Source organism: Apteryx mantelli, chromosome 3 (assembly GCF_036417845.1).
Source record: "Apteryx mantelli isolate bAptMan1 chromosome 3, bAptMan1.hap1, whole genome shotgun sequence".
NCBI classification, from domain to species: Eukaryota; Metazoa; Chordata; class Aves; order Apterygiformes; family Apterygidae; genus Apteryx; species Apteryx mantelli.
In genome coordinates this window covers 31,917,637-31,940,002 of record NC_089980.1, presented here as the reverse complement: position 1 = coordinate 31,940,002, position 22,366 = coordinate 31,917,637, and the positions used below count along the sequence as shown (strand labels likewise).

Here is a 22,366-nt window from a genome sequence, read left to right as displayed (position 1 = left end):
CTGAAACAGATCTATACATCTTTTCAATCCTTAGCTTATATCGTTTTCATTCTGTTTTTGTCTTCTATATTTGAAATAAAGCCTGTATAATTACTTAAGATTTTCCTTATGATACTTGATAAAAAAAACTTGAAAGATTTTAGCATGGAACAAATAAAAATTCTACATTGCAGCTTGCATTTAGGAATGTAGTTTCAGTGTTCATGTTATAAAGCAATTACTGCTCTTTCACGTATTTTGATGAATTGATTTAACATTATGATAGTTAAAATATTAAGAATTACAAGCTAAGTCACAATCTTGAAAGCACTTTCAGGAGCAATATGACTTTCCCATGGTATAATTCATGTCACCAAACTTATTCGTATGCATATTTTGACAGCATTTGACCCTTGTCCTAGAGTGTCTTGCTTGGTACCCATTGAAACCAGTGAGACTGTTAATGTGGACCTCGCTAAATAATCCATTTTGCTGGAATATTTGAATTATCTAAATATGTGAATAGTGAATAGAATTTTTCTTTGCTTTTTATTTTATCACATGCTCATGTGCTCCAAAAAAAAAAAAAAAAAGACAAGATTTATTCACTTAATTAACTTTTAAACAATCTGAATGCTTGACTGAATATACTTGGTGTCTTTGGCACACAGGTTAATTTGAACTAGCCGTTTCTTAATAACAATAATAACAATGTTAATCAAACTAACCTTTTTTACTGGGTCAAAAAAATTCCATTCACAGGCACTGTGAACAATAGCACAGAATTATGTTTCTTACAGAATGTTAATTTTACTCCACTGTTTGCTTAATTTAGGGCAAGCCTGGCCCTATGGAAAAAAAGCCATTGAGGAGAAAGGCTATGTCTGTTTTGTCTTGCAATTTCCTCTAGCCATGCTATTAGAATCATGAGTTTGCTCCATTCCTTGAAAGCTGATATTAGGTACAGTTCCCTATTTCCTTATTTCTTTTTACAATAAAAACATTTTCTAAGACCTATTAAATACCCAGACCCATCCATTTAGAAGACACTATGCCTCTGCAAATGCTTATGCTGGCTTGTGAGACAGTTACATTCTAGTGATGCTCTTGTTTGTTGTGGTGGCCTGTACCGTTGCTATCAGATCACAGTAGAAAGTGACCTGTGCAAGAAACTTAATGCTATGCAAAAGCCTCTTAAGGACATTACATAAAGTTTTATATCCAGTTCTTCTCTGTGCATACAGCTCAGTCTTACAAAAAGGCTCAAGGGTCTAGCAATGAACATCCAATCTTACCCAGTGTCTACTACCCTCTTTGATTTTGTAGAGTCTCCGGTGTTGACAGATCAGGCAATGTCATAAGGCACTAGCTGAAACATAAGAAAACAACTTTTAGTTTGAGATTGTTTGAAGAAAAATTACTAAACTAAAATAACTTCTGTTCAGAAAAATTCAAACTAAAATGATGTTACAAACAGAAAAAGACAGCATGCATGAATCCTCTTTTATCAAACTATTAAAATACATAGATTGATATAATATTCAAAATAATAACTAAACAATATGAACTAATACACTATTGATGGACATGATTCATTGAATGATACATGCACAATGTAGCTTTTATCATTTTAATCCTTTTTCTTCATAGTTATATCCATGTAGAATCCTGCTGCTGTGGAACTGAATGTGCTCTGATTTAGTATTCCATTGATTTCGGTACACTGTTAATGAATAACAGCAAAACACCGTGAAGAATAAGCTACAAAAGGGTTAAAATAAAGTAAAACATTAGCAGGACCTTTACCACTGTATTGTACTTAGCAGAGTTATTCTATTACAGGAAAGAACTGAATGAGTATGCAGAAATGAAAGAGAAAGAAAAGAAAAAGAAAGACCTAGAAAAGAAAGAAAAGGAAAAGGAACACCAAGCCCGAAAGATGCATTACCTTCTTAGCACTGAGCAGGTTGGTATACCTGTCCCTGACAGCTCATGCAAACCTCTTGGGCCCCCAGCCTGACAGAGATAAACTAGCAGGCTGAATGGGACATGACTTGTTGAAAAGATATCACAAAGACACTACTTCGAGTTCAATTTAGTGCTTTTCTATAGGCAAGAGCAGGTACCATGACTATTCTGTGACAGCAGCTTCATAGAGGCAGCATCAGCACTGCTGGCAGAAAGAGTCCAAGTCAGCAGTTTGATCTGCCACTGTGATAACACAACACGAAGGGCATAACCTCGCTTTAAAAACTCATTTTGACTGGCTTATTGTTGTGTTGTTGCACTTGTCAAGAACTAAGAAGTTATTAAGTTGAGGAAGGATTTCATTTTTTTCCCTTTTTTAATTGAGCTAATGCTTGGATTGGTGTTGTGTTCTGCAGTTTTTTAAGATAGATTATAAATGCAGGTTTTCAGCTAAACCTTTTCCTAGAACAGCCTGAATCAGCTTATTTAGCTTGATTGTTTTTACATAGAAATGCCATATAAATTTTGAACATTTGATGGTTAATTTGTTTTGTACTGATAAAAATTTCAGATTTTTTCAAGCTTTCTTAGGTATGTTGCTTTGCAGACAGGTGAATATGGTAATAAATATATCTTACAAAAATTGATCTGATTGGTAATGGTTCTGTTTTTGCCTTTTGTTAGCCCCTCTGTAAATTTTTGTAAAAAAAAAATTATGTCCATATATGTTTGGTGACTGGTTGTTCTTCATATTAATACAGCATTGACATGCAAATCAGGGTGTGCTGGTATGAACTAGATGCTTTGTTTTTGTTGCTTCCTACTCTGTGATTGCTTTTTGTAGTTCGTTAATTGTAATTGGTGTGTAAGAAATGTTAATCCTAAAGAAGCAAGAAAAATACCATAACACTTTGTGACAGAAAATTTAGTCTTTTCCTCTGGGAATCAATTGTGATCAATGCATTATTAGAAATAGAGCTACATTGACAGGTTATCAGTTATGAAAACTGAATATATAAATCAAATTAAGTAATTTTAATTTAAAAATTAGTAAAAAATAGCAAAATATTTTTATGAAAAGCTTTTAGACAGAGGAGTTACTTAATAAATGAAATTAGATCACAGTAAATATTTTTTCCAGATGTAGAACTAGAATATTAAGAATAATCTGTGCAGTGTTTTCATATTGTTTTGAAGTATAGAAAATGGAAATTGTACTGTTATGCAAAACATTATATGTATAACAGATGCATAAATATTAATATGTTTACCAGCAGCACAAAAATTGGCTAGTTAGAGACATTTAGTGACTTGTGGTCTAAGAAAATTTTAGTAGACTCAATTCACTACTGATGATACTAGGTTAGCAAACTATAATGCGTTTTTAAGGAAAGCCAAGCAGTGCCTTATGTCAGCCATCCACCTAGAGGACTGTTGGTAAAGGGTGGCAATAACTATTATGTTCTGATGAGTCTGGCTTTCCAGTTTTACAGAACTAGAATTTGACTGGCAATGTTTTGCAGAACAAAATACTCTTGACTTTGCTTGCTGGAATAGTTTACGTATATCAGGACTCAGAGCCCAGAGAATTTTTCCTTTGTCACAAAACTGTGCTCCAAAAACCATGTTCTCATTTTGCAGATACTATTTTGAAACATGAATGAGTGTAAATCATTGCAACATCTAGAGACAACCTGAAAAACAACCAAGATAGATATGAAGTAAACTATTTATTGTAATCAAACTGCATATATTCCACAGTCATTGTATTCCACAATTCCACAGTCATAGAAGTTGATACCTCGCTAAGGTGCAAGGCATGTTATTTCAGTCAAGAATTTACTGTTTTGCTGCAGCTCTGTGTCTGTCCTTTTGCTCTCATTATCCCTGGTCTTCTGATGTGACTAAAGCTGTGTCTTGCTGTCTTCCAAGGATAGTTAATTGGGTTACTAAGCAGGGTACATCCATGTCTCGGTAGAACGAGGCAGCCAAAGTCAACACTTCCGAGTGAGTTAAGGAAGCAGAGGGCATAGCAAATGAAAACAGGAGGCTGATGAGCTGGACTTACTGGAGAGTCATGTATTAACTAAAGCCCAAAGAGCTGTGGAGATGATGTGCTACGGTTGGCTACATGTGCCTCCCCTTCCTGCCATGCATAATGAGGTACAATGATATGGAGCTGAGCCACCTTCAGAATCAAGGCTGCAGTTATTCAGGCAGTTTATCCGGGCAGTGTTACAAAATCTTTATTTGAAATGACTGTTTCAAATATGTCCTATAGCTTTGAATCTTCTTGCTGTACTACAGACATGGAAAAAAAGGGATGTTTAGTTAATGACAGAAAGGAATTAAGGAGTTGTTGGTCTTCAATTTTAGTAAAGAAAAGTATGTCAAATTCCACTGACTACATGCTGAAGCCCACAACCCATCTCAGAAATATGTAACAGGTTTAACAGGTCTAAGATCAAACATTGTAACACTGCATGAAGTAGCAGATGATACAGTGTTTCTTTCTGGCCTTAAAGTCTATGAATCTTTTATTGATTGTGGAATTTGCTCTTCTTTGCCACAGACTATATATATAAGGTCATGCCCATTCCTAATTACTAACATTATTTTGCATTTCAAAATTGAGGATTAAAATATAAAACTTAAGAATGCTAGTGTCTTGAATGTACAAAGGTGTCTAATCTGTATATGGCGATGAAATCAAAATGTTTTGTCTTTCTCGTGAATTAACTTCCTATTCAGGCACTTTTTTCTTCCATAAACTAACAATTACCTTTATAAAGAAAAAGATTGAGGAAGAAATGGTTATCAAAACCTGAATTAGTATGCATTATATGTTGTTATTGATACCAGGTATAATACATAGTCTTATACAGACAGATGTGAGCTTGTCTTGATTATTTTCCAAGCCAATTTGTAGCTATAACATGGGGCTGTACACAAACTAATTAGCCTTGTTGAGAGCCATGTTATATTAGCTCAAGAATTAATGCAGTTACACAGCTTCTGGTCAGCTCAAAATATGGGCAGAATAAGTGTGTTTATACTTTGAACTAGGCACAATGAATTTGATCTGCATGCAAAATATTATATAGACATACCTACATTTAAGATGGATTGTCTTCTGCATTTCACCTCCCCTTTTTTTCCTAATGTACTTAGTTCCTTTGCTATGAAACAGTGACATACAGGAAAATCACTGATTTGTAAAAAATGTATCATATTATACTATAATTTACACTTTTTCTATATTTTTGAGATTATAATTAACTGAGATTATTTTTGAGATTATAATTAACTGAGATTATTTTGCCATAGGAATTTACCAAAAAACAACTATTTCCTATTGCTACTTGTACATTGCATTTACCCAAACATTTTAATGCAAATAAGAACCAAGTGGCTCATTTGAATAAAAGAAATGTTATTATTTTACAAAGTAGCTTAAAGAAAAGAAAGTTAACCAAGTTAGGATATTTGCATAATCAATATTTACTAGTAGTAATGTTAATTTGTTGCCATAGACTTATTGACTGTCTTTCTGTGAAAGTACATTTTGTTATGCATCGTGCCAACTTCAACACACAAAAAGCTTTATGACTTTACAAAGAAACCAGCTACATATTTTTGCTTCTGCAAGTAATATTCATGCAAAACAAATATAACCCTCTTTATAGGTGTATGAGTTGTCTTGAAAAAACAAAGTATATTTTTATTTGATTGATACTAAGTTCGTTGCCAAATAATGTCTGGAGAAATAAAGTATGAGCTCTAAAACTTTATGCTTATGAAATATTGAGCTTTTAATCACCTTGCTTTATATGCCAGTAGCTTCAATAAAGAGCCAAGTAACGTCTGACACACATGAGCTTCCTTTGTTTGAAGAAAATTTCTCCTACATGACTCCCATAGTTATGAAAAAAACACTACAGAGTCCATACCATTGTTATCAAGTGATAAATTATGTTGTCTGCTCCACCTACTGGTTGCTTTTTGCAGGAGATTCCATTGTAAAATAGAGCCAGAAATAAATCTGTGAGGTGTCAAAACTGTGAGGCTTTGGAAATAAGTTCCATTTTAAAAATAAGATCCTCTGTTCCAGATTTTAAAATTGTATGCATATATATACATGTGTGTGTATAACAACATTTTCCTTCTCTGCTTTTACAGTCTGAAAAATTCTGAATTTATGATGAACATGATAAAAATTGCACTACACATTTAGTAAGGCTCTTCCTTTGTTCAGAATATTTCTTGTTGTTATATGTTGGTAGCACAATAGGAATAGCAGTGCAGATCTATCTTTTTCATTGTTTTTATCTGTCAAACCTTGATCTGCATTGTAAGTTCATGTTGAGACATGAAACTTACTATAATTAAGTCCATAATTTGTCCATAACTGCAGTGTACTGTTTCCACTACAGTGTGAATGATCCTTTTTTTAAGTGTCATTAATAAATGAACTAGATACTTAATATAATGTTTTCTGTTATAAATATATTTTTTTATCTATATAGATTATCTATCTATACTATTACAGTTTCCCATTTTGTAGTAATGAAACTCACTGTGAATGAATAGGTTCTTACTGCTCTGTGTCATATTAGCAAAGGTGACATTTGTAGAAAGGGCCAAAGTTTGCCAAGTGCTGACAAACAGTCTTTAAAGTCAATGAAAGATAAAATCATTAAATATATTGATGGCACTTTGTAGAAGTAGTTATGAAGAACCCACATTTCTTGGAACATATAGTTGCAGGAGTCTAATCATTGGTATTTCCAACCTTCCAATAAATTTTCCAGTTGGTCTTGGACTTGGATGGTAAAAATTAGGTATATAATAGACTAAATCCAAAGTACCAGCGTCAAGTTATAAACATACAGGTCAATACTGACCTGTATGTTTAAGTATGTCATGCTGCAGCAGGCAGAGCTATAATAATGCTGAGATGAGACTGAGCTTGAGTGAGAGCAAATATGGCAGCTGCTGCTACTATTATGGTTGCTACCCAGGGAGAGGGCCACCACACTATGAGTAGAAGGCAGTGGTAGCTGGAAGGAGCCAGAGTTGGAGAAGTGGTGGAAGAGCAGAATGGTATGTATCTTGTTAAGTCATTGAGATCAGGAAGAGATTCCTGTAGAAGCAGTCTTCAGAGTGCCGCAGCTGATAAAGCCTTTTGCTATTGTAGTTTCTTCTGTTATTGAGAAACGGGTCAGAGACCAGAAGAGCAACAGATCTTTTCCCCTCTCCCTATAATTTTTCCCATACCAGCCAACAGTACTGGGTGAGAAAAAAGAGGATTTTAATTCTCTGTTTTCTCCATAGTTTCTCTGCTTCTAAAAATATGAATTTATTTTGTTAACATTTTCCCAAATTTCCTACACCAAATTTAGTTTTCAGAGAAAATGAATGTAAAACTATAGTCTAGAAGGCAAAAGTTCTTTGTGAAGTAATGTCTGCAGAAGTTTGAGAGCTTTGTTACACAAGTACAAAACCTATTTTAACATTATTGAGAATGTGATGGTATGCATACATCACTTAAGCTTATCATTCCCCTGGCTGGTGAACTCAGTTCAGTGCTTGTTTCCTGACCTGAACTTCCTCTTTGATGACCAATCATGCTGAGGTTAGGTGAGCCCCATGTTCTGTGGGACCTTCTATTCCATCTAAATGCTTTAAGTATTAAGACCTCGAGAAAGATTAAATCATCCAGTTGTGTTTGTATGCCTACCCAGACTCTTGATTTCTGTATAGAATCCTCTGTTAGGCCCTGATCAATGAAAAGAACCAGATGAGTTAGGCTGAAGGTTCATCTGGCCCAACATCTTGTCTTTGACAGTGGCATATGCCCAGCGAAAAGCATTAAAAATGGGGCAATGGGGCAATATAATGTTACATACCCAAAATACGCTTGCAGTTTCCAGCAATCTGTATGAAGGACTTGTAGTTATTTGTTGTAGATCTTTCCATTTTTGGATTATTAAGCTGTTCAATTTTTGGCTCTGTATTCCTCCAATTCCTGCCTCTCCAATACCCAGAGTAGAAATATCCTGAATAGGAAAGAGTGTGATAATAGATCTAGGCCTACAACACGACTAGCCGTAGATCTGCTCTTCCTTTGAAGACCAAGATAACCCATTCTCTTTGTACTATCTTTTTACAGCATGCTTGTTTTATAGCATATTTTGTCTCTGATATTCTGTCACAGGAGAATATGCAACTGCAGAATGCCTTTTTCTTTCTCCACTGTTTAGTGACATTTTGCTTATGACCTCTTCCACTTCGAGCAACAGTTAAGTCCATCACTTTCAAGCCCTGTTTAGTAGGGTAGCATCTCTCCTGACATCCTCTGGCAGTTCATGAACAGATACTGTTCATAAGCTCCTTGGTTCTGCATAGCTACAAAAGAACAAAGTTCCTGTTAATAACTTCTTGTTAATGTCTGCTAAGGAGGTGTAGAATCATTCTTTCTGAACTTCTCTATCTCAGGGTGGGTCAGATCCCTCTGTCAACAGTTGTGAGAGAAATTTGAATGAGTTTTGGGTCTTTTACTCTATACATTCATTTCAGCTGTGTCTGAAAGAATCCAGGAGAGATTTCTTCTTATCCCGATAAAAAAAAATTAATCTTCAGCTTCTTGGGAGGAAGGCTCATTCATAGCAGCCTCGACTTGCATGTTCCTATTTACCATGTGGTGAGGCAAAGCACAGTTTTTCTTTGAGGTAAAAGGTATCCTCAGTATTTTCCTGAGGACAGAAATAAAATGGAAGGTCAAGAGATGTCGAAGCATACTCTCAGATCCTTCTCTGAGATCTCTGATATGGTTGCTAAATCTCTGGCTACAGCTGTCACTTTACAGAGATATTCCTAGCTTCAGAATTCAGATCATTCTGCTGAAATGGTGTGTAATTTGAAGGCTCTGGTCTGTTCAGTTAAAGAAGAAAAAAAAAAAGTGAGCTTTTTTAAGCTGGAGATCAGAATAGACTGTTGTAACAGGCCGTGTTTGCTGTAGAAGCTACAAAATCTATGAAATTTCTTTGAGTAACTTCCAATAACAAATCATGTGTTATCCTTTTGGACTGCTGTAGTTTCTTTGGTTTTCATTCACTACTTGACTGTGTCAGCATTTCTCTGTTGAGTCAAGACTAATGTGTTAGACATTTGGCTGATGTTTTTCCATATTTATTCCCATTGACCATGCATTGGAAAGGACCATTTGTAGTGATATAGTAGCTGATGTGGTAGAATAAGGAAATATTTTTAATAGAATTAGTTTTGACTGAGATAATGCTTTCCAGGGCAACATAAACATGTGAGACAGTAACTCTTTAATAGTTTAGTACTGTAGAAAATAATTTTAAAAAGCCCTTAAGAATAAGGTTCTATGAGGAGGAAGAAAATGCTATCAAGTGAGTAACAGTGAAAAGTTCTAATTTCAGCAATCAGAACAGAGTTTTTTCATTCTTACTCACTCTGTGTAATACCTATAGTTCATAAGCAATTCCATATTAGGGTAATGGGAACCATTTAAGTTCATGAACTTTGGATCAAGGCTTTTGTGGATAAAGGTAGCAAAAACATGATACAAGGTTCCTTTGCAGCTTTTTTTTTTCCAAAACATTTTTATTTTGATTTTCTGTAGTTATTATAGAACCCACAATTGCATCAGTCATTACCTCATATGTTTGTCAATTCATACAGTAAAAATATATTTTTAATTCTTTATTCAAAAAGGCATTGAATGTTAAAATATCATAAATTAGATAGCTGCATTCTTTTTTAAATCACATTTTTCCTGTCATCAGAGATGCTAATTCATGAACATTACACTGAGTGTGAGTGTCTCCTTTTTACACTACTGGAAATCAGGATTTAATTCTAGTGAAGTTAGTGCAGTGATATTAGATGTAAATGTTCTAAGTGAGGATGAAAAAAGCCCAAAAATTCTACTGGAGCAGGCTAATGAATATTCAGAAGGCACAACTATTTAAAATACTTCTAACCTAATATGCTGTCCTGCAAGAATTTGAAAAACAATTGATCTAAAATGACGCTGTTTGACACCCACACTGTCTCTGGACACCTGGCAGTTTTATTCTTATAAAGGTGAGGACTCAGTGGATAAAGCACTGGCCTCTGATCTTTGGATCCACAGTTTAAGAGACAAGGCTGCAAGTTTGGTCATTTGAGCATAGTCCCAAGTGAAGAGTCCACATCACAAAATGATTATACATAATTTGTTACTATTGGCAGTGTCTGTTCAAGAAAGGCCAAGGACTGAGCTAGCGTGAAGAATGAATTAGCTCTTACCTTTTACATTTTATTTCCTCCCTCTTTACTGTTACAAATTTTATTATCCTGTGTCTGAAACATTCAGGGGATAAAATTATCATTCATTATAAGTACTAATATTTCCTGGAGATGAACTAAAATGGTCTTTTTTTTTTTAATGTAGGTACCCCAATCACTGAACATCCCCACCTATCCATGGGTGTTTAATACCCCTTCATCACTTTCCTGCCAAGAGGTCAGATGTTTCTGACTGCTTACCAAAGTTCGTACGATAAAAAATCCCATTTAAATTAAAAGAGGAGAGAGTGAGCTTTCCTAGCTCTCAGGCAGGCTCGCAGCTACATTTTGATAGCGTTAGTATATAAAGCACTTTATGCTACAATGTTCTGTTTTTATAAAATAATATTTTCAAAGGATTCTCAATTTACATTAGATCCTTATTACAGTACTTGTGACAGATACATCTGATCAGCAAGCCTACTTTGCATATGTGCTCACTTTCATATTGGAGGCCAGATATATCAGCCTATTCACAGGTATGCAGCATAGGAAAATTATTCAACTCTTTTGCCTCCTGAGGGACTAGACATACTTACAATCTCTGTTCGCTTGTAAGGAATCTCGGTTAATGTTGCTTTATGTGTCTGTCAAAAAGAAGGACAAAGTAAGGTAAACTGGAAGTGTCCCATAAGTGAGCTGTTTGTGATTCTGAAAGACATGGTATCTGAACAAAGAAAAATATTTACGCCTAGATGGCTAGTTCCATTACTTCTGTATTCCAAAAATGACCTGTAAGCGGTTTGCACACACAATCAGAAATCTTTAGTTCACTTAGGATTTGCGTCCAGCTCTTGCCCTCAGGGGATCCTTGTCCTGGGAACACTCAAGACTGTGATTCTGCCTCTCAACACAGTATCATGGTGATTTAAAAAGAAGACAAGGTTTAATTATGCTTTGTCTATGTGAAAATCAATACTGGAAGCCAAAATATACCTCCAGAATAGCAGCTATCCTGTGTACACTCTGCCAAAACCATTTACTGACCAAATTTCCAACTTAACTTTCATAGATTTTCCAGTGTTTTGCTCATATCTTTTCCAGATGGTCTTTCTTTCTCTTTAAAAGAGGGGTGGTTGTCTTGCTAGAGAGGGTAAGTACAATCAAAGCCAAAACTAAGAGGGCAAGGCTGGTGAGCTTCAAGCCCAGAATCCATAGGTTAGGGAGCACAGAGAAGGAAGATGGGGGAGTGCTATTTGCTGACACCATAACCTATATGTATCAGAGATAGATGGCTGTGTGCTGTACCAGTGTATTTTTCCCAAGCATTAATAGAAAGTACTTGAAATAGCAATTTCCACTGCTCCCCAGCCCTGGCTCCATCCTATTCACTATCCTCAAAAGTCTCATTTAAGCACAGGTGGGAAGTGAAAATGCTTTCAACAGAAATCAAGAATTTCACCCTTTTCCACACTCCCCAGATACTCTCTGTCTATTTCATAAGGGCAGTGAGTGAATGACCTTAAAAACAGAACAAATATAACTATAATTTTATCCGTGTTCTGCAACAGTATTGCAAATTCTAATTTTCTTAAAGGCTGCTCATTTTTAAATCATTTTAGTTTGTTTGATATCTTCTGCTTTAATGCCAGCAGGAAAATTTGTCTGTAATTTGCTGTGGAAAGAAATGAGAGAGTATTTATACTGAAAAATCATCAGTCATCACAAATGACTTAACACACGATCAGATGTAAAGTTGGAGTACTGTTTTGTGCTTGATCTTGTGCAAAGACTTCAAACTCAGTCACTTAAAGGCATGTCCATGTAGACATGGCAAGATGTCCCAGAGCTTCTGCTAAATTCCTTGTTATTAGGCATGTCACTCATACTAAGCATATATTATTGCAGGATAGTGATCTCCATCTCCATTTAAAAATACAGTGGCTAAAAGTTCGCTCTACTTAAGTCTTTTTCAGCATCAGAATTGCAAAATCTGTAGTTGTGTTTTTTTTTCCAGGCAACGAACTTCGTGCTCTGCTCCTGTGGGTAGGATTAATGGCAGAGTTTAAAGGACAAGCTGTGTGATCTATCAAATGTGTCCACGCTGAGATCTTGGAAAAAAAACATGACTGCATTTTGTGTATTACTGTCGGTTGGGGTGGCTAAGGGTTGGGATTGCTGCAGGGTCAGAAAACTGATAAGAGGGAGTTCTGTATTGAATATTGGCTCTGTATATGATGTACAAACATTTAACAAAGAATCTGTATTGCAAGGAATTTGCAACATAGTACAATTAGCTCTAATTAGCTCACACAGAGCCACATTCACACACATTTGTACACAGTGGAACTCTACTGATTTTCTGAAATTATTATTGGGATAAATCTGGCAGATGTGTAGTAGTTTTTGTGGTGTTGATAGAGTTTTGATGTGGTGTACGGTCTTGCTGATGTTATTTTTGAAACTGTAATATCAGAAGAAGTCTATGTTAAATAAGAGATAAGTGTAGAAGAAGAGGGAGATTAGGGATATCATGGGAGAAGTCATGAAGATAAAATGCTGTACATTTCTCAACATCAAACCTTCCCATTGATTAAGGAGTGTCACTGACAGTATGTATCCTTACTTTCATGAGACTTCCAAAAGAGCGATATATACATCAATTCTTTTGTTTTTTAGCTCTTGGGCAAGCGAACAGTACTGCGGTAAAGTTCTGTCATTAACTTGCACAGTTTGTTCAATGTTTGATGCTTTTGTTTAGTATCTAATGTACATTGTTAATTTGGGAAGTGCAGCCTGTCCTGCAGTGGACATCATGAAAACTGCTGTACATCTTCTCTTGTCTATTCTTCTTTTACCCTTATTTTGCTTGTTTTCTTTGCTTCCAGTTTTTCTGTTCTAACAATCACTTAAGAAAACCTTCATCATTTCTTTTTTTGTTACTACATCTCTCTTTTCTACTCATTTCCAACTGCCTTTATTAATCTAACTAACATGGCTCTGTTCCCTCTTCTTTATTTTTTTCTGTACACAGTACTATGACCATTCATTAAAACTTCGCCTCATTGCTTATTGCTCTCATCCAAGACTGCTTTGCTAAACATTCTACCCCTTTTTAGGTTTTTAGTCATTGTTTAATCCCATAGATTTACTGAAGCAGATTGTTTCACCTGTCAGAACGTATTTCAGTGAGGGAGGAGTCACAAGTAAACACAGTGCAACTGATAGATATAAGGTATAAGGAACATTGAAATTCAAGAAATGTTACATTCCTTAATTACATATAGATATTTTTTGAGAAGTGAATGAATTCTCTATTTATTATTTATTCTCAATCATTTTTTTAACAAAGCAAATTTCCACATGATATCCACTTCTATCTGTTAAAAAGAGCTTCTCCTGTCTTCTAATATATTATCCTAAATAACCTGTAGTGTCACAAATTAAAAGACATTAAATGGTCCAATTATAAGGATTTTTCTCAGTCCACTGAGGAAAAGAGTGATTTTCAAGTAGGTTTTTTTCTTACAAAGATAATCTTTTCCATTATCACAATGACAGGAAATGAAATTTTAATATTAAAGAGGTAAATAATATCCAGCATCTGAATAAGTGTTTTAAGAGTCTGAAAACTTTTCACAATTATAAACAATTTTAGCTTCAAAATATCCCTGTGAAGTAAAAATAGATACTGACTCTGTTTTCACATGCAGTTGTTGAGATTTGGGAGAACAAAACTATCTTCAGAGATTATTCCTCAAACTAAACTCTTAAATTCCCATTTATATGGTGTGGTTGTAGAAGCAAGTTTATTTTCAAAGCTTCCTAGCATTCTAACTTAATCCCATACTCACCCCCAACACTTCTTAAACAAAATGTGATAACACTAATGGAATTCCCAGTTCCTATTTTTAAAATAAAACTATTAAGTAACTAAATATTTGTTTTTCTGCTTGTTTTTAAATCAGTTAGAAGTCAGATGAGAGGTCAGTAAAAGGACTTTGAATGTTCTGACTCTGCTTTGTGTCTTCATCATAAGAATATTGTTTCCCATGCCATCACTCACACATCCAAGTTATTATTCCTGATCTGGTCAAGTTATCAAGACCTGCATTAGAATTAGATTTGACACAATAACCCTCAGTCCGTGAGAGAATCGATGAAAAGTGGATGCATTTATAAGATGCCTTTGCATATATTGGGCTGCTGTGGTTTGGATATTGTGCCAGTGATGTTCTCTGCATTGAGCTAAGAGTTGTTTTTCATTTTGTCTTGTTGCCTAAATACCCAAGCAGTTGTTACCTGTTTGGAAACTCAATTACAGTTTTTTTCCTGCAGTTGGGCTTAGTGTCTCTGCAGGTTTAGTGGTTGATTTTATGATCTGTGGCAAGGATACCAGACTTGAATGTTTCCTTAACAACTCTTTGTATAGTTCATAAAATTACAGCCTCTTCTACCTGTAAATGTGCATTTATAATATGATGGCACTATTATTTTGATATCGAACAAGCATTTCACAGATGAAAAGGACTGAACTGTGTTTAACAATCTGAAGGCAGAATAACAATAATTAGTGCTACTATTACTCTGTTTAAACAGAATTTATATTAAGCAGAGGACAGGTAATTAAACCCACTTGAAAGAATATACACTACTCATCACTCATTTATGAGTTCTTCAGTCTCTGTATAAAAGCAGTATCTCAAACAAAGCTAATATACCACAGCTACAATAACATACTAGGTCCTCCAATTCTTGTTTAAACAAAATTCCCAAGAGTATATTTTTGTAAGGATTACAGGATCAGGCCCAAGGAGTATCATTAGCTCACTGAGAACTGAAGCTACATTTAAAAAAGTGGGTAACATTTTTCACATTGTTTTTCCCATTGTTAGGTCAGAAAATTGGATCTCAGATTGGAATGTTGAATTAGACTGTTTTTCTTCCAATCTCTGAGTAAGTTTGCACTATATTTCTTCATGATTAATATAAAAATATGTTCATATTAGTTAAAAAATGAGAGATTATTCTTAGTATGAGAAGACATTCTGATGTGGCTTGAGTATTTTTGATGTTTCAAATTTGAGTTCATGGACTTAATTTTAGCATACTTGTTGCTAGAGTAGTATATGCAGAGTTTTTGTAGAGGATTCTTTCCTAAATAAATCTTATATTAAAGATATTATCCTTTTATTTTGACAGCCTACTATAAGCCAGTTATTTAGATGTTTTAAATACTTATTCTTTTACAGGTGTGACTGTGGCATCATTTAAGCAAGGTTTTTCCTTGAGAATCATTAATGTTTTAAAGTATTTCTTTTACCTCCTAGAGAAAATATATCTGGGGATTAGCAAGATTGTTCACTGAAATTCATGTGGAAGCAAACTGCAGTAGCTGAGAAATGATCATGTTTCCTTTTAGTTCTCAGCAAGAGTAATTGAATGTTGAATATCTTACTAAATGCTGGACTGTGACAGTGTGTTAACACTCCGACTATCTCCTAACAGCAGGGCAATTATTTGCTGAGTGGGATTTTTATAAATCCCCTGGCAGTAGTATGTCCTGATAATTATGATGAAGTGCACTGGTCAGTGTTGATTCAGCAATCCCATCTATAGCAAATATTTCATTCACAGCTCTCCTTCATGCTTTTACTTTTATGGCTTTTAAAGATCTCTTCTGTCTTCTCTCAGCTTACTTAGTTTTTTTACAAATTACAATGGAGCAAAAAAGTATTTTCAAGTTAAGTTCCTATTTTGTTGACCTCTTTTCCTTCTCCTTCAAAATATGCTATGATGTACAAAATGTGTTTTGAAGAAGGAGTCATTTAAATCCTCATTAAAAGAGCAGATTGAGAAAATAGAACTTTATTTAGCTTTGTACTGTGGTAATCACTTACTAAGACTTGCACCCTCAAAGCTATTTTCTTCAAGACTAAATGACTGTTAAAAGAGACATATATTCAGACTTTCAGGCAGAATATTCAAAACAGAGCATACCTTTGTTATAGTTTAGTTAAATTACAGTAAAAAGTATTTTAAAGATATGAGGATACACATTCTATTGACTTCCTGCCTACATTTTATCTTAAACTCAATTTCATTGATTTTTAATTTTGCATGTGTGTAAATATTTACAGTATAGTAGCTACACTGTATCTGTTAGGGCATATTTTGTTATTTAGAACCTTAGATGTAGATTTTAATATCTTAAGGTCAAGAAATAAGATTAAAACATAAATAAAATTTCCAACATCTAAAACTGCTCATGTTTTATTATACCACTCATGGTCACCAATCCTTCCTGAGGAACTATCCAGGACAGTCGACAAAGTCTAGTCTTTCTCTTTTCTACTGTACCTTTTTTCTTTCTTTCCTTTCTTACTCCCTTCTTTCTATTTCCTTTTCTGCTCCTTCTTCATTGTTTTCAAGTAAAGCTCCTAAATCATTATTTTATTGTATTCTGAATCAATTAAGTCTTTGTCTCCTCATGGAAATGATAAACAGGAAAAGGAAAAAATGGATATTCTATAGCTTAGAGTAAATTTAGGATTAGAGATGGAAGTAATACTGAAAAAAAAACAAACAGAAAATCTTTATTTAGATAATATTCAGTAAATTCGTGTTTGTTTTCTTATGTTTTTTTTCTTTCTTTATGTGCCACAATTAATTATAAAGATAAGAAAATGATTGGGAGGAAACTAGAAGATAGAGTGTTAGAAATGCAAAATGATTCAAAATATTAATGTAATGCTAAGGATGACTGGGTAACAAATGGTACCTTTGCTAGTATGCTTGACCTGACACAATTAATATTCCAGGTCATGCTTGGGTTTCCATGATGGAAGGTCTGAGGCAGAGAATTCTAGGGGAAAAATATATCTATTATATAACTCATTTCTCTCCTTTTTTTATTTTCCCTGACGAGTCAGAACCATAGTCTTAAAAAAAAAAATCTGTGCTTTCACAGCTCATTTGCCATATTCACCACTGGGCCACCATTCAGCAGAAGGGCCTGATATAAGGAGGTCAGTAAGAAGCTATTAGCAGAGTCCCCTCCTGAGATTTCTTTGGTCTTATTGAGTTGGAAGTTAGCATGACAGTACTGCAAATAATTCAGTTGTAGGTTTTTTAACAGTTAGCACAGATTTCCCCATAGTGTTTGTCACTTTAGAAAATTGTTCCTGGAAATGAAGTCCCAGAAAGCTGGCTTTGACAGAGGCCTTTCTTAGTAGTAAAGAACATGGGTATAGAAAAATGTATCATTCTCCCTACAGACAAGAAGTACTTGCTGTAACCTATAGTAATATTTTGGAGGGTAACATATTTTTCTTACAGACTTTGTCTAAAGGTGGAGAAAATATTGGAGTCAAAGTATGAGGTAATTTGTTAAGATTGTCACTTTTCTGCCACTGAAAAAGCAGTATTAACTACAATGGTTTTGTAGTTGAGCGACTATTATGTTAAAGTAGGGGGGAAAAAATAATGCTTTTAACATTTTGTGCTGGTCTCAAGAAAATATACACATTTATTAAGTACCAAAGGCTTTGATTCTCCAGATTCTTAGATTTCTTCAAGCTGCCATCTCCCTGCAGAGGATACAGTGAGTAGGGCATCCATCAACACACAGCATTCAGTGCACAAATTTGCAGAAATAAGACTGTTTTGCAGAGATATTTTAAAATGAATGGAAGCAATTTTGCCAGAGATGGGTCTGAACTGGAAAATAGAATCAAACTTGTCTGCTCTTCTCTCCTGCCAAACTTTCACATTTTTAAATCTGGGCCTAAAACCTTGCCACAAACCTTGGGGAATTTAGAGAAAATTAGTATTAATTTTATCAATCTAGATGCGAACTCTGCTGATTGCTCTGCTATCTGTCTGTTTGAATACTTAAACATATATAATTAAAATGTAAAGCAATTAACAAGGATTGCTTGAAAAATGATTACTTAAAAACGCACTTCATAATTAATTTTGACCCAGATCTAACAAAGAGATTCAACTGCAGAAGAAGCAACTTCCTGCATAGTGTCCAATTGGCCTCACTAGGACTCCAAGTCTGTTTTCATAATTGGGGACATTTGTGCACATGGAGATACTCAGCTGCATTTTACAGTGTTTCAACCCTATTCTCTCTGCTGCCAAACAGTTAAACAAAGAAATATCAAGTAGAACATACATTGTACCTCAATATAGATTACAAAATGCAGTTTCAGAAAGTCATTATACTCATGGTGCCATTTATACTTCTCAAATTATGAAATAGCAGAAGCAACACCATGTCTTGGAGCGCAGATAACAGATCACTTTAAAGTTATTCTTGCTATAATTTTTGAGAGGAAAAATGTTTAAAATGTTTAAGCTGTTGAATTTTTTCCCTTTGGGGAAAAAAAAGAGCAAATTATAATCACGTAGATTGAAATAATCTAAATTTTCTTAGGTTAAAATTCCTAACCAGTTTGGTCCTCAGCATTTTTTAATTAAAGCTTAAAAAATGGTGAACATTTTGGGCAGATGAAGCCCTAATCTGAATTTGCTACTCGTGAACACATATATGCCTGCCAACTTCGGAGAGCCATTATTATGCCATAGTGGTTTATTCTAGGCCATCCTGATTCTCAGTGGTGAATGTGGAGATGTTTTTCTTCTGAAAAACTTTATTTTCAGTGATACTGTAGTTTTCTATGAAATGTGATGAGTTTCACAGACATACAGTCAGAAAGCAGTATCTCATTGAGCTGGGGACCTCTACGGTCATGACATGACTGGAATGCACTGTCTCCACATTAAACAGAATACAACAACCGGACACAGATGGCCCAGGGTGGAAAGATTAAGTGACAATACAATGAGCAGTTTACTGAAAAGAAGACAATGACAGGCAATCACTTTTCTAATTTACTATCAGCAACTGAGTGAAGGCAAAAATTGAATGATCGGTATGTAGGCAGATCTGGTTGCCCTGGTAGGATGAGTGGGTAAAAAAGCCATAATGCCTATGGTACAGAGTTGCTTCACACATCTCCAGCATGGAACCCAATTTATATGGAAGAGCTTGTCTGGGGCATTTTATGCAACAACTTTTTATTAACTACATAGCAAACATTTAGTGGAAATGCATTCAATAGTTGTGGGACAGTACAATAAAAGCCAGAGACAATATGTGGAACTTGAGTTGATGTAGCACTTGTAGATTACTGGATGTCTTCAAGCAAAAATATAATTAATGAATGAATGAAATACTACAAAAATAATCAGTAACAACATAAGGAGAATTTGTAACTTTATGAGTTGTTTATGTGAATAAGAGCCAGACTTGTAGAACCAGATTTTAAGATGCAGATGAATTCTACAGATCACACAGATGGGCCTGCAGTTTTGCATACACTCCGCTGACCCTGCTTGCCTGCTATTCAAAGCCTGGATCTCTGCCATTTTAGTTTGGCATCCTATAGAGCTGAAGGAGCATTCAGTGGTTGTTTGGCATAAACATGTTTCTACCACATATCTCTATTCATGTCCTCTTTCCCATCACACATTTACACCAATAGTAGAGTGGAACAGTTTATAGGATTTGCACTAGCAGGGGAACACATAACGCAGGATCTAAATAAATTATCATTAGGGCCAGATCACTTACAGAGTTGGAGAATTTAGCCCATAAATTTACCAACAATATTTTGAATAAGCTACCATTTCTGAATATCTTTGTCCATTAAACAGTAACTTTTATATGGGCCTTATTTAACTTTTTTGACACCAGAATTTGGAATTTCCCTGTAGGATATGCTAATGAAAAATGCATTAGAGCTAATTGGGGAGCATTCAATCCTCTCAGCCCCAAGAGGTTAATACTTTATGAGGAAGCTGATGCTCTACTTAGTTTTCTCAGGGGTCCTCAGTAGTGTGCCAGAAAAGAAATGCAAGATTATAAACATTTACTCTTTTCCTTACCTTTCCCACACCTTTAAACTAATGTATTTTCCTACTATGTTTATTCAGTAGTTCTTAGCAATTAAAAATATGATAAAAGCAAAATGCAATGTATTTTAACTGAGCAAATATAGTCTAAAAGCCTTAAGAATACTCCAAGTATATTGTAGTGGAAAATATTAATTGTCCTTAAAGCAATTCAAGATTTTTAAATTAATTTTTGCCAGGTGTATTTTAAACAGATGTCATCTGATTTATTGGAGATGCAGTGACTTTGTACAATACGATACAGCAATTCTGATGTTTAGCACATAAATCAGTAGTTATTAAACCAGAACGAATATCTAACTGCTCATAATTTATTCAGTAAACTCACATATGTCTATCTGTGAATCATTTTTACACAAATGATAAAATTCCTACATGCGCTATTTTTCAGAATGATTTGGGAATTGTCTATCATAAAATTTTGACTTCCTAGATACTCACAGGTTGTTAATGACAGAGATTACTAATTCAGAATTTGAAATCTGTGCTTTACATAAGTAAATGTTACATTACATAAAAATAATACAATAGTGAAGCAATTACTGAATAGCATACTGCTTCTATATCCTGAAAATATGAAATAAAAAATTCACTGTGAAGAATGTGAATTTTTTGGTTCAATTCTCAATTGAGAATTCAATTCTAATTTTTTTTTTGAGAGTTTTATACTAGTAAAGCTAAATACATTTGAATAATCAAAGGAAATTAATGTGAACTTTTTGCAGGAAAAAGCAATTTCTGTTTTTTGGTATTCAGTAAATCTTCTTGTATTTTCCCTTACCTAATCAATCAACTTTACTTCTAAAAATACTGTAATTGCCGTTGTCTTGAGTCCACATTGTGAGTCAGCTAGCACAGTGTTCAAAGGGACATGAGTTATCTGTTTCCTTGTATAAACATTTTTTTACTCTTTAAGTATGTTCTTGGAAATAACAGGTAATGTTTTTATTCCTATTGTGCATATAATACTTCAAACTCCAATGCAAATATAGTACTTTTACTTTAAAACTACAGCCAAATTTGTACACATTTAATAATTTTTAAGGAAAAACTGGTATGTTTGTTTGACTACTACAGTGGAAGATGAAAGATTGAATATGACTGAAAGAAAAGATAGATTTGAGATCCATGAAGCTCAGCTGTGTAATTCTTGCTTCCATAAAATGAAAGTTATTCCCATTGCAAGGGCTGAAACCTGTATTATACTTCAGATGATCATATTTAAACCCTTTTGTAACTGTAGTGGAATTGCCCAGAGATGCATTTAATCTGTAAATCTATCCCATGTCAGGAGTCATCAGAAACATTTTGTGGAAGTGTTTATTGTATAGCTTTTCATCTTGTTTTGATCTGTAGAATAAAATCAGTAAAAAAATTTAAATTAGTTGAAGTCAAAGATAACCCCATCTTCTATTCAGATTGCAGGCATATACAATTCACCATTCAGTAAATCCCCGGATCCAATGGAACTCCTGTTACGGAAGTCAAAGCCATTAAGCCACAGCCAGCAGCCAGCAAAGAATCACCTCATATGTGAGCTCTGTGACTGGTCAAATTGTACAAGGTCTCCGACTTTCCCTGCAGCACAGCCTCTGCCACCTATTGGCAGACAGAAACCTCAGGTAGCATTTCTGTGTCTTGTAGGCAGCTTTTATTTATAGTATTAGTGCTTGCATTTGGGATATAAAGTTTTTGAAACAGATTTGTTTTAAAGAAAAGAAAGCCTAGGTGGTATGTAAAAGCAAGAAAATATGATTCCTTAGACTTTACTTTTGTCCTTTGGTAAAAGAACAGCACTTCAGAGATTTCAAAGGGAAGATCTGATATAACTGAATATCTTTATTGCAATTCATTGGAGGTAGAATTCTGAAATTACAATTTTAAATTAATAAAACTTAAAATGGTAGAAATGAAGGATGATAAGACAAGTTAACCGGTTGAAAAATTTTTTTTCCTCTTTTTAAGATTGTTTTCCACGTGAAGGCCAAGAGACAGCCTCTCAAAATAAAATAGTTTCTGCTCTTTTGAGACCCTACTATGTGTCAGCTTTAATTACAAAAGTTTCTACATGTTCTGCACAATTCTCCAAGTAGTCCAGCTCCCATTCTTAGCTATCATGGTCTCAATTTTAATTTCA

General features: G+C 34.5%; 1 protein-coding gene across 2 annotated transcripts in view; it reads left to right on the top strand.

The window, feature by feature from the left end:
* The window catches only part of SPATA17 (spermatogenesis associated 17), a 101,176-nt gene that overhangs the window by 41,447 nt on the left and 37,363 nt on the right, over positions 1–22,366 (top strand). For both annotated transcript variants that reach the window (XM_067294695.1, XM_067294694.1), the window contains exons 6-7: positions 1,822–1,945; positions 21,648–21,851. In XM_067294695.1, the coding sequence (XP_067150796.1) occupies positions 1,822–1,945; positions 21,648–21,851 (328 nt within the window). The remainder of the gene's footprint in view (positions 1–1,821; positions 1,946–21,647; positions 21,852–22,366) is intronic.